Source organism: Heptranchias perlo, chromosome 2 (genome assembly GCF_035084215.1).
Source record: "Heptranchias perlo isolate sHepPer1 chromosome 2, sHepPer1.hap1, whole genome shotgun sequence".
Classification (NCBI taxonomy): domain Eukaryota; kingdom Metazoa; phylum Chordata; class Chondrichthyes; order Hexanchiformes; family Hexanchidae; genus Heptranchias; species Heptranchias perlo.
Genome location: NC_090326.1, coordinates 82,205,182 through 82,218,623, shown reverse-complemented (window position 1 = coordinate 82,218,623; position 13,442 = coordinate 82,205,182). Strand labels below are relative to the sequence as shown.

At 41.5% G+C, this 13,442-nt stretch overlaps 1 protein-coding gene across 6 annotated transcripts in view; it reads left to right on the top strand.

Moving 5' to 3' along the window:
• Window positions 1-8,751, top strand: part of LOC137340905 (histone deacetylase 9-like) — a 641,963-nt gene extending 633,212 nt beyond the window's left edge. For all 6 annotated transcript variants that reach the window (XM_068003748.1, XM_068003726.1, XM_068003718.1 and 3 more), the window contains 2 exons: window positions 335-488; window positions 8,017-8,751. In XM_068003748.1, the coding sequence (XP_067859849.1) occupies window positions 335-488; window positions 8,017-8,056 (194 nt within the window). In that variant the 3' untranslated portion in view covers window positions 8,057-8,751. The remainder of the gene's footprint in view (window positions 1-334; window positions 489-8,016) is intronic.
• The last annotated feature ends 4,691 nt before the right edge of the window (window positions 8,752-13,442 follow it).

Here is a 13,442-nt window from a genome sequence, read left to right as displayed (position 1 = left end):
GCACTCTGGCCATCCAGCGGTAGGCCAGGGAGAAGATTGTGGCGGCCATGGCGAGGGTGGGAACAAGGCGGTAAATTTGCCCCATTTTTGGCCCCACCATTTTTGGGGCACTATCGCCCTGTTTCTGCAAGGCAGGAGGCTTCAAAATCTCCCTCAGTGAAAACATTTCCACCATTGCTGTCCCATAAGAGTGTGATTTAAATGTGATACCTCCTGATTGACATTGAAAATCTTTTAAGAAAATCATGTGATAATTGTGATGTCTAGTGTGAGGTTTTGAATCAGTTTTACAGCATTTTTGATTATTGGACATTAACCCCATCTTTATTCCCAGGAAAATATTGGCAATCAATACGACAGTATGCTTCAAAAGTTGACTGGTCTCTCAAAGATGCCCAAAAACTGGAAAGAGAAGAGACAGAAACAATGATTGCCATGGCATCACTCTCAGTGGTTACCAAACAGAGAGACTCAGAGGAAGAGAACAGGTCAGCAACAACAAAGATAACGAGGCAGAAAAAAATACAGCGTAGATGATGAGATCAGAGAAATGGATGGCACATATCTTTAGTCTCAGTGTCTTTTTAAATAAGCTGAAAAATTATTTCACATGGGTGATGATAATCTGCAAGAATGATAATGGGCTTCATTTCAGACAAGATTAAATGCAAAAAAGACCTCTGTGGTAGCCTGTGGCTAGATTTGATATACTTGTACAGGTGTGTACACCATTGGAGAAATTGTTTGTTTTAAGTAGGGATGAAGTACATACACTATTTGTGTATTAATCATTGTTTAATTCACTTTGTGCTCCAAGGGATCACATGGAGATTGAGGTGAGGAAGCAAAAGGAAAACAGAAGGGGATGGTGTTTTGCTTTTTTTCACATTTTTTGGTCTTTTGCCCATCATTTCCTGAAGGTAGTAACTGAACAACAACTTGTAGGTGTATAATGTCTTAAGTGTAGAAAACATTCCAAGGCACTTTTCAGTGGAAAAAAATCAAATAAAATAGAAAAAGCAATGGACATGGAGGGAGGTGACTGAAAGTTTGTCAAAAAGATGGATTTTGAATTCTTTTCAAAGTGGAGAGCTTTAGGGAGGGAGGTACAGAAAGCAAGTGCAAGGCAACTGAAGTCACTGCCACTAATCATGAGGTGAAGGGAGGGGAATGCACAAAAAGCAAGAGTTGGACAATTGAAGGGTGTAGGTGGGGATATAAGGTGGGAGGAGGTTGCAGGGATAGGGCAGCATGAGGCCACTGAAGGATTGAAGACAAGGACAAGGATTTAAAATTCAATGCATTGGCGGACAAGGAGCCAACGTAGATCAGCAAGCATCGGAGTGATGGGTGCACAGAATTTAGTGTGGGACAGGATACAGGTGGCAATTTATGGGGAGATGGAAGATGAAAGGCAAAGGAAAAAGAAATTAGAATAATTGAGTGTAAAGGTGACAAAAGAATAGATAAGGATTTCAGTAGTGGCAGGGCTGAGGTATGATGCAAAGGAGGGCAATGTTACAGAGTTGAAAGTAAGCAGGCTTGGTGATGGATAGGATATGGAGTTTGAAGCTCAGCTCAGGTTTCAAATGATCTTGTTCATTCTAAATGAGTAACCAGGAAAGGGGATGCAGCTTGTGGCAAGGGAGCAGAGTTTATGGCAAAGGTCAAAAACAATAGCTTCCTTCTTCCCAATATTCAGTTGGAGGAAATTTTAACTCATCCCTGACTTTATGTCAGAGAGGCAGAGACAGAGGTGGCTGTGGGGTGGAGAAATAGTCAAGAGGTAGAGCTGAGTGTCATCAACACACATGATGTCACCAAAGGGCAGCATATAAATGAGAAAGAGGAGTGGGTTAAGGATAGATGCTTAGGGGACTTAGTACATAACTGCGTGGGAGTGGGAGGGGAAGTATTGTTTGAGATATGCTGGCTGAGTTCAGACAAGCAAGAGTGGAACCACGCAACGGCAGTTCCACCAAACTGGATAACGGAGGAGAGATGATGAATGAAATGGTGTGGTCAGTCAAATTAAATACTGCGGAGAGGTCGAGGAGGACAAGGAGGAATAATGCACAATGGTCAGACATAGAATATGTGCTTTGTGATTTTGGCCGGTACAGTCCTGGTACTGTGTGCAGGGTGGACATTGAACATGGAATGTTGGGAGCGATGACACATTCAAGAACCTTGGCGTGAAAAGAGGGGCCAATTCTGGCCTCTTGCGCATCCCCAGTTTTAATCGCTCCACCATTGGCAGTCGTACCTTCAGCTGCCTAGGCCTTAAGCTCTGGAATTCCCTCCCTAATCCTCTCCGCCTCTCTTACTCTCTCTCCTCCTTTAAGATGCTCCTTAAAACTACCTCTTTGACCAAGCTTTTGGCCACCTGTCCTAATATCTCCAAATGTAGCGCGGTGTCAAATTTTGTTTGATAGTACTCCTGTGAAACCCCTTGGGATGTTTTACTATGTTAAAGGCGTTATATAAATGCAAGTTGTTGTTATAGTTGGAGATGATGAATGGCTCGAGGGTGGACTTTTTAAGGAGGGGGTGATGACAGTGGTTTTTAAAGGAAAAGGTTATGCCTGAACAAAATGAGCCAGTAACAAGGTCAGCTAGCAGGGGGATTAGATGGGGCAGTTAAGTATCAGGAGTTGAGTAGGGAAAGGATCAAAGGAGTAGAAGGTGGGTTTCATCAAAGAGATGAATTTGAAGAAGATAAAGAGAAGATGGGAAAGAAACTGTAGTGACAGGAATTTGGAGCTAGAGTGGGTGGAAGAGGTCAGGAGCAGGTGGGAAAGAAAGGAGAGGTAGTGACAGAAACAACTACATGGATGGTCTCAATCTTGGAGACAAAGAAATCCATGAGCTGTTTGCACTTAGTATTGGAGTTGAGGGCAAAGAGATTGGGGGAGGGAGGGGATTGAGGAAGTGGTTAGTCATGGAGAAAAGGGTTGTCCTTGCACTACAAAATAACCCTTGACTAGTAGGAGGCTGAGGAGAGCAAAGCATGGTATGGCTTGACATGGTTGAGTCAAATTTGGCAATGAGTGACTACCCTACCAGTGCACCAGCTGTGCTCGAGTTTGCAGCCATCTGACTTAAGGGAGTGAAGATGGGGCATGTATGATGGAAACAGTAGAGGTGGTAGACAGTGTATGATTTCATGGGAACAAGGATGTCAAAGCTGAGGCAAGGGAGTAGTGCAGCGGTAAAAATGTTGTGAACGATGGTGAGCCAGAGAGGAAATTAAGAATTTGAACGTGAATTAGATTAATAGAATCCTACAACACAGAAAGAGGCCATTCAGCCCATTGTGCCTGTGCTGGCTCTTTGAAAGAGCTATCCAATTAGTCCCACTTCCCTGGCCTTTCCCCATAGCCCTTCAAATTTTCCTTGGTGAGAGAGCTGGGTGAGAGTTCTTCCATGGGCAGATGGTGAGGGCAGTGTAATTGGGGGAAGGTAGAGGGTGTGGGTAGTAAGGGAGATGAGAAAATGGTTATAGAAAGACTTGTCAGTGAGACTTTGAGAGTGGAGAGGCCACTGAAGATGGCAAGATCAAATTGGTGTCTGTGGATGGGGGAGTTTCTACGAACAATGAGATTGAGTGAGAATAGGAGGGCAGAAAAGCTGAATGAGACTCATGCTGGAATGTGCTTCCCTGGTACTGTCAGTCAAGCGGTTATTTTATGTTTTAGCGTGGACAATGATTATCCATTGGATTTCAACAATGGATGGGTGGGGAGAGACATCAAAGCTGCACCAATTTCAGTCATCACCTGACATTTAAAGGTATGGGGGTAGCTAGATAACATTCAGGAGTGGGATCTCTGGTTGATTTTTCTCCCCTCCCTGGGTCAAGCTCCCTGAGGCAAATTTTAGTGATGCCACCACCATCCTAGCAGAGACCAACAAGGGCTCAATTTTAAAACACAGCTGGGAAGTGGGTGGTGGTCAATTTGAGGTCGGAAAACCCATTAATTCGGGTTTCCTGGACGTCCTTACGATTCTGACGTAATGACGTCTTTTTATTTTGTCGGTTTCCTGTTCGACTGACCGGCTGATTGACAGGATGGTCTCAGTCGGACAGGAGACCAGCCAGGGAGAGGACATCTTCAGGTAAGTCTGCAGGTCAATCTTTGTTTGTATGGACGGTGGGGGGCGGGAGGCGGGAGGCCAGGCATGGGAGGGCACGGGTGGGGTCACGAGTCATGGGGGTTGGGACTGGGGATCAGTCAAGGGGGGGGCGGGACTGGGGTCATAGCAGGGATCTGCGATTGTTGAGGGGGAGGATCGTGGTCGGGATCAGGGGATGGAGGTCGGGATTGGGGTTGGGGGATCGGGGTCGGAGGTCGAGGTCGGAGATCCGCGATTGGGGGGGGGGTGCTCCGTGATCGTTGGGGGGCTCCGTGATCATTGGGGTGGGGTGCGGTGCAGGTAGGCTTGTTGGGCCTGGGGGAAGCACTCCTGCTCCTCCGAGCCCACAAGCTGTGCCTTTCTAGGCACTTCCCTGTTAGTCTCGGGCTTTCTCGCCTCCTTTCATAAGCCGTAAAACAGAAGGCCCGGGAATCCCGGCCCCCCGGGGTTGAAATCGGGAATTAGTGAAAAATGGAGGCCTAAAGCCTCCATGAAAGGTTTTAAGGCCCCCGTGAAAATCGGAAATGGGCGGTTTGGAGGCTGGTTGGGGGCGGATCTGAAATGATCTGAAATGGTGACAATTTTCAATGCCCCCCTGCCCCCAACCCAGCCGTTTTTTAATTTTAAAATCAAACCCCATAGAACATAGACTAAGGATGAAACCTGGGACCTCCCCAGTCTGTGTGGCCCAGTAGCATGCACCAAGAAGAATTAACACAGAGAAAACTGGAGCTGTTCTTTTCATTTTTGTGAACTTTATATGCAAATAATTTTTTTTTCAATTAAGAATGATTATGTACTGTAACAATATCTTAACGGATTAAGATTAAAAACAGGAAATAAGAATCAATAAGAAATGCATGATTGAAGGATTGTGAAGCAACTCCAAGCCTTTTCTCACAAACAATGGAGTAGGGACCTCCTTATTTATTTTTATATGTTCAGGAAATGGATAATGATATTCTGAGGTGCGTCCAATTTCTACGTGAACTAAAAATGTGAGGTTTCCAAATTTGTATAGGTCGTATTTTCCTGACCCATTTCCACTAATGAACCTTCAATTTTAATGTCATTGTTAAATTCATAGTAAACTACAAATTACAAATGCAGCAAATATTTCCACTCCCATGGGGAAAATTGAGCACACGCGAGCTTCTGTTTACTGACCACAGGGTTCTGAGATCATATACTGCGTAAAATGTGAACATTTCAAACAATCTGCTGGTTATTACCTGAACACAAGGCATGAATTACAAGCCATTACAACATATTACAATAGGATGCACTACAATAAAATAGATTACAATTTATTATAATATGGCAATGCAACGTATCACAAAGCAGTTTAATACAATATATTCCAAGCCATTTACAGAATAAAACAATTTACAATAAATTGCAATTTAATGCAGTCTGACACAATGCACTATAACATTATACAGTAGGCTGCATTAGAATATAGCATAGTATCTAATTAGATAAAGTATCACAATACAGGGCTATGCCTTGTAATAATATTTCTGTCAGCTATCTGGTAAATGATTACTTACGCTCATTGGGAGTAATTTTGACTTTGGACGATAGTGTAAAACGGGCAATATCGGATCGGCCGCCCATTATGCACCTCTCCCAATTTTCAATTCTGTTGACTTCCATGGAAATGAAAATCGGCAGAAAGAAAGATTGCATTTATAGCGTCTTTCATGACCTCAGGGCACCCCAAAGCACTTTACAGCCAATTAAGCACTTTTTGAAGTGTAGTCACTGTTGTAATGTCGGAAACACAGCAGCCAATCTGCGCACAGCAAGGTCCCACAAACAGCAATGTAATAATGACCAGATAATCTGTGTTTGGGTGTTGGTTGAGGGATAAATATTGGCCAGGATACCAGGGGAGATCTACCCTGCTCTTCTTTGAATAACGCCGTGGGATCTTTTACGTCCACCTGAGAGCACAGCCAGGGCCTCGGTTTAACGTCTCATCCAAAAGACAGCACCTCCGACAGTGCAGCTCTCCCTCAGTACTGCACTGAAGTGTCAGCCTAGATTATGTGTACAAGACTCTGAAGTGGGGCTCGAACCCACTACCTTCTGACTCAGATGCATGAGTGCTACCCCTGAGCGACAGCTGACATTCGAGAGATGTATAACGGGCAGCTGATCTGATATCGGCCATTTCACACTATCGTCCAAAGTCAAAATTGCCCCCAGTGAATGTTAAATCAAATAATAGCCACTTTCATTCCAGCTGCAATCTCTTAATGTTTCCAAGACAAAAATAATTGATTTTCCTATAAATATCAATAACTGATAAGTATCAATAAGTGAGTATACATAAAAAGGGCCTGCTGGAAATTTAAAATAATAAGAAAAAATATACAGCAGGTCATTCAGGAATTGAAATAATTGGTTAATGCTTTAACAACAATAACAACAGCAACTTGTATTTATATGATGCCTTTAACATAGTAAAATGTCCCAAGGCACTTCACAGGTGTGTTATCAAACAAATTTGTCATGAGTCACATAAGGAGATATTAGGACAGGTGTTGAAAAGTTTGGTCAAAGAGGTAGGTCTTAAGGAGTGTCTTAAAGGAGGAGAGAGAGGTAGAGAGGCGGAGAGGCTTAGGGAGGGAATTCCAGAGCTTAGGGCCTAGGCGGCCGAAGGCACAGCTGCCAATGGTGGAGCGATTAAAATTGGAGATGTGCTAGAGGCCAAAATTGGAGGAGCTCAGAGATCTCAGATGGTTGTAGAGCTGGAAGAGATTACAGAGATAGGGAGGGGCTAGGCCATGGAAGAATTTGAAAAGAAGGATGATCATCTTAAAGTCGAGGCGTTGCCAGACCGCAAGCCAATGTAAATCAGCGAGAACAGGGGTGATGGATGAATGGGACTTGGTACGAGTTAGGATATGGGCAGCAGAGTTTTGGATGAGCTCAAGTTTAAAGAGTGTGCAAGGCGGGAGGGCGGCCAGGAGAGCTGCTGAAACTCTCATCCCTACCTTTGTTACCTCGAGTCTAGAGGTAACAAAGGCATGGATGAGGCTTTCAGCTGCAGATGAGCTGAAGTAGGGGTGGAGACAGACGATGTTACAGAGATGAAAGTAGGTGGTTTTGGTAATGGAGCGGATATGGGCTCAGAAACACTTCTCAGAGTCAAATGGGACGCCATGGTTGCGAACAGTCTGGTTTAGCCTCGGATAGAGGCCAAGGAGATGCGGACATTTCATTTGAACTAGCAGAGTAGGGTCCAGATGAAATTCTAGTCTGAACTGTGATTTTGTAGTTTATTAAGCTGTTATTCACAATCATTGTGTTGGATAATCCTTGCAGTACTCATTGATTTTCTCATTTATATTGTATCCTCAACATGCCTCTGCATAAAAGGTCTTCTGATGCTGTCAAATAGTTTGAACTTTATCTGATATCTATTTTAAATTAATATTTATTAATTTTACTATGAGCTTATTAAAATATACTATCACAGGATCTAAAGGCAATAATGAGCTTCAAGGTAGTAATGGCTCCAAATTGTTTATATAGCCAGTGGCCATTTTCACGGTTGACATTCCTTCACGCTGTAACTGTTGTTGGCATGGTAATGCTTTAGAACTTTTCATATTAGTCAGAGTCATGGAATATTTCTTCAGGTGCACTTTAATTTCAGTTTCTTAGGTTGCCATTATTATAATATATTTGGAAACAGTCCTTGACTTTAGTTATTCCCCTTTAACATTGCTTCCGGAAAAGATGCTTTATCTATAAATGACTGAATAACACAAATAAACATCACATACAATTCAAATTCAACTGTGACCCCACGTAGAGATTGTAAATGTCCATGTGTACTTGGTTCTGATTGTGTGTTTATTTTTCTAGAACTCCTGATGAACCAATGGAAGAAGAGCCAGCTTTGTGAAGTGCCAAGTTCATCCAGCTATTTCCTTAACATGACATCATTGTTGGTCCCTGAAGGCTCTCCCAGACATGTCGTGTCTGCTGTTTGGGTAGTGTAAATCAGCTGGATCTTTCAGACAGGGCAGCCTGCAAATGGTGACAACTTCACTTGCTCTTGGAATACTTAAAAAGATACATCTAAAAAGTTTTTTTTTAAGTAAAGAAATGTCTTACAGGTCAGAGATATTTTCACAAATTTCTTTCTCTTGACTGTACCGCTGGCTGTTTTCTTTTGAGGCTGAAGTACTCACAGATTTTTCAGTGAACCATTCTGTTGTTTCTTGAAGGATGACTTTCTAAAAGCATTGAAACCTTCAGAACTGAGGTCGGGCTGATACTGTTGTTGTGCCTTTGGAAGAGGAGGGAAAAGAATCTAACACTTTCATTAAAAAAAATGCCTTAACATATAATGATACAATAGAAAAGCTTTTATTTTGGGCGCCTTCAAAAGCAACAAAGAACTACATTGAAATAATTCTTTGAAATTTTAGAATGTCAAGAATGATTAGTGACACAATTAAACCTGGAAGTATTTATTTGTCTAACTACAGTATTCTTCGATATCAGTATTGATTTTATGACCAAGTTCTTCATTTGATTTTGTATTTTTTTGAGCTGTAAATAGGTTCCAACCATTGTATTAAAGCCATAAGTGAGCATCCGCTGTCGTTCTTTGATTTGTAAATTTGAATGAAACCTTAATTTTAAACAAGCATTTCTTGTAGTTTTTAATGTTTTTACTTATCATAAACCTTAATCAGAAGAATGAGGAGGGGAAAAAAACAAAGCCAGTTTTATTCAAATGACAATATTTTTCCTTTTTGTTAGGCAATAATTTTCCCTATACTTATGGGTATGTTTAAGGTTAGACCTTTTTCTTTTTCAAATATTTTTATAAATGTTTGTGTTACAGCAAATTAAATGTGGTTATGGCTGTCGAATGTTTAACAGTTTGGATGTTTCTCTTCTGAGAGTTTTGAGGAATGATTCTGATCCTGATTGTTTTATAGTTACCTTTTTATTTTGTAACACAGGTGCACTAATCAACAGAAAATATATGAATATTGACAGACCAATCTATACAGTACATGCTAATGTATTCTCATTCAAAACTCAAAGTCAAGAGGGGGCAGAGTCAGTCAGTAAATGACCCCAGCGATCAGTTTCAGATTCTGTTTTCTGATTGGCTCTTGTGCCTCAATGGCCTCAGAGAGCACTGTTGCATGCTTGGGGTAATGAGCAAAAAACAAATAATTGAAAATTAGATGGACTGAAACATAAGTCATAGACTGTTCATGGTGCATTATAAATTGACCATAGTACTCCTTGATCATACTGCTGGACGAACTGGTCATGCAGCCTTGTTAAAATGGCTACAATCTCCATTTTTGCGAGTAAGAGACCTATTTTAATATTTGAATTTTGTGGTGTTGGTAATTAGCTATTTTTATGGATGAAATGAGGAATGCTCCCTGTGGATTGAGAGGAAGAGACATCCAGCCCTCCAGCTTAGTACAGGTGCAAGTGCAATTAAAAATTAAATTAGCCCAAAAAGGGACTAGGTGGAGCAATTATCCACTCACCCTAAGTGACCAGTCTTTGAGACCAGCCCATAATATTGAGAAGAAGGTTTCTATTTTTTCTGCTGGCTTAAATGAGTTCAGCAGTCTCAAGCCAGTTCCTAGTGAGTAAGGCCCCACAGTGCAAAACTAGCCAAAAAAATGGCAGTTAATTGGCAACCTTACTCAGAGGCTGCAGGGAAATCTCACATTAGTACAGTATGGGTTGCTTTCCTGAGGATGGGATTAAGGTTCATTGATACAGCAGAGTTAAGAGAACTTTACTTCGTATCTGACCTGGGAATGCTTGATGCTGAACTGGGTGCCAAAAGTGGAAAATGTTCCATTCCCCATTGAACATTCCTGGCGAGCAAAAAGAAGGATCACCACAAAAATATAAATTAAGAAAAACAAAACAAGGTAAAGGCTAAATTGGCCTGTGATTGCTGAGAATTCTCATAGCTGGAGTTCTGCCTCACTGAGAACACAATAGCAGCTGTTTAAAAAGGGGAAAATTTAATCATTATGTTGCTGAGTATATGGTGATAAGGACAATTGTTTCTTTGCCCCTGATCCCTTCATTGGTTTTTAAACTGAAAAATTACAAATGGGTGGTAGTTACTACCTGCTCAGATTAGGGCTAACAGCACGCTATGGGCAGGGACTGGAGAATGGTAGTACTGGGTGGATGTAAAATTATGCCATTGAAAACTTAGGTGGTATTGATACTGCTCATCTGGAAATTCTCCCCATAGTCCTATATTGCACAGTCAGTCCATCTCATGTACACATACCCTAATAAAAATAGTGAGCAAATTGACTAGAAATATAGTTCACGGTATTACATCTTTTAAAGAGCAGCACTTCAAAATCAGACTGTGATAGAATGATGAAGAAACTCAAGGTCCTTTTTGTGTTTTTGGTTCTTTTTGTTCACACTTTGTTTAAATGAAACTGTCACAAAAAATCAGTACAATGACATTAGTGGGAGACCTGTCTTTGAGAAATTACTAAGGTGCAATATCATCCAAAGACGTAATCACAAAGATGGTGCTTCAATTAGTGATCTAGTCATTTTAATTCTGTCTGTTTATTCAGGTCTCTCACCATCATCAGGCTCTACAAATCTACCAAGTTAGTTCCCCTGGAATTGTTATCATTCTATAGAAAAAATGGACAAAAGGATGTTAATCACAATTTCTTTTTCTTATTTTCATTCTTAAAGGGGGGAGGGGCACCCTCGCCCACACCTAAACCCTTTAAGAACTAAATACAGTGCTCTGTCCAAACAGTACAAGTTACTTAACAGCATTTCAGATTGTGAAAGCTCAGTGACTTATATATTGTAAAACTTTAGGGCCTCAGTTCATTGAGAAAAGATTTCAGTCCATTCTCTGGCCCCAAACTCCATATAACTTAGAAACCTCTTACTACTCTCCAGCCAAGAAGAAAACACTTTTTAAAAAGTTCCAGACAATCTCAATATTTAGTGCCAATTTTATTGTCACAATGTTTACAGTGTTAAGCTTTGCATATGTTTATTGTTCAAGCATGAATTGTACACATAGCCTTTGCATGTATTTGTTATTGTTCTAATCTATAGCCCTGCTTTCATGTCCAGGTCAGGTCTGTTTCATGCAGCACAAATTCCATTTCTTGCCTTTTCACTCACTCACCCAGAATAATGTTCATTTAGATTAATCACTGCCTCACTGTACTGTCCATTGCAACAACCATTGTTTGATTGATTAATTGTTTTCTGCTCACTGCATCTCTAATCCATTGCAGTTTTAAAAAATGTCTTAGCTTACTTATTCTTTGTCTTGTCCTCTGCTACCTTCTGACATGGTAGATGAAATTTTATACAGTTTCATAGTGTTTTTGCCCTTTGGGTGACATGGCCAAATAATTCTGTAAAGAATGTCTGCACATCTCTGACATCCAACATTAACATTACCCAGAAACAGTGGAATCAGCACAGTAAGCAGCAAGGATCTAATAGAGATACTCTGTTGTTTGTTGATTTATTAGTTGATTCAGGTCTCGACTGTTGCTACATAGGAACATAGTGAACTTCAGTGTACATTTGCTTCACATTTAATGGAATTGACAGGATTGGATATCATTTGTACAACAAGAGGTAAAGAAGAATGAGTCCTTCCTTCAAAGTGAACTGTGAGTTTAAAATGAGCTTATAGATGTTGGGTTTTTCCTCAGTGTGTTACCTGCAGGTGATGCAGGTTATGTTGTTAACTCTCACCAGGTCACTGAATACGAAGGTCAAATGTTTCCCAAGTTTTTGGTGGGTGAGTTCAGGCAGAGTTGAAGGCTCCAACGGCAACAAAAATGAAAAGAGTTTATCAAGGCTGATTAAGCGGAGCCTTTGAAGACTGTTTGAAAGTTTGTGAAATAGCTTAAAATTCCAGTATCTCAGTTGGCTTATATAGCCCACTTAAGTATTTTTTATTTTAAAAAATTTAATTTAATATGTAGCGTGTATACACTTTCACCATGGGGTGTCCAAAACAAAGAACTAAAAACAATTAAGACTGTGTCACTTAGACCTTTCAAAAAGGAGCTGGGTAAATGTCTGGTTAGAAATTAGATTAAAGCCTAGATGGATAGATAGCGACTGAGTTGATCAAATACTCAATCAGATATGATAAGAGGTTTGCAGAAGAGGACTAATAATCCAGCGAATGTGAGTTCAAATCCCACCATGGTAGTTTCTGGATTATTACTCATAATCACGACACCAGCATACCCATTATGTACTGAACATGTTACTGGACTAGTAATCTAGAGATCTGGACTAATAATACAAAATGTGAGTTCAAATCCCACCATGGCTGCTTGAGAAGAAAAAAACTTGAAATAAAAAGCTGGTATCGGTAAAAGTGACCATGAAGCTGCTGGATTGTTGTAAAAACCCAACTGGTTCACTAATGACATTTAGGCAAGGAAAGCTTACAAGTCACTCCAGTCCCACACTAATGTGGTTGACTCTTAACTACCCAATGAAGTGGCCTAGCAAGCTTCACAGTTGTATCAAATATTTCCATGGTAACAAGGGATGGGCAATACATGGTGGCCTTGCTAGCAACACCCACATCTCGAGAATGAATAAATCACCTGACTTTTTTATTCGTTCATGGGATGTGGGTGTCGCTGGCAAGGCCAGCATTTATTGCCCGTCCCTAATTGCCCTTGAGAAGGTGGTGGTGAGCTGCCTTCTTGAACCGCTGCAGTCCGTGTGGTGAAGGTTCTCCTACAGTGCTGTTAGGTAGGGAGTTCCAGGATTTTGACCCAGCGACGATGAAGGAACGGCAATATATTTCCAAGTCGGGATGGTGTGTGACTTGGAGGGGAACGTGCAGGTAGTGTGTTCCCATGTGCCTGCTGTCCTTGTCCTTCTAGGTGGTAGAGGTCGCGGATTTGGGAGATGCTGCAGTGCATCCTGTGGATGGTACATACTGCAGCCACAGTGCGCTGGTAGTGAAGGGGGTGAATGTTTAGGGTGGTGGATGGGGTGCCAAACAAGCAGGCTGCTTTGTCCTGGATGGTGTCGAGATTCTTGAGTGATGTTGGAGCTGCACTGATCCAGGCAAGTGGAGAGTATTCCATCACACTCCTGACTTGTGCCTTGTAGATGGTGGAAAGGCTTTGGGGAGTCAGGAGGTGAGTCACTCGCCACAGAATACCCAGCCTCTGACCTGTTCTTGTAGCCACAGTATTTATGTGGCTGGTCCAGTTAAGTTTCTGGTCAATGGTGACCCCCAGGATGTTGAT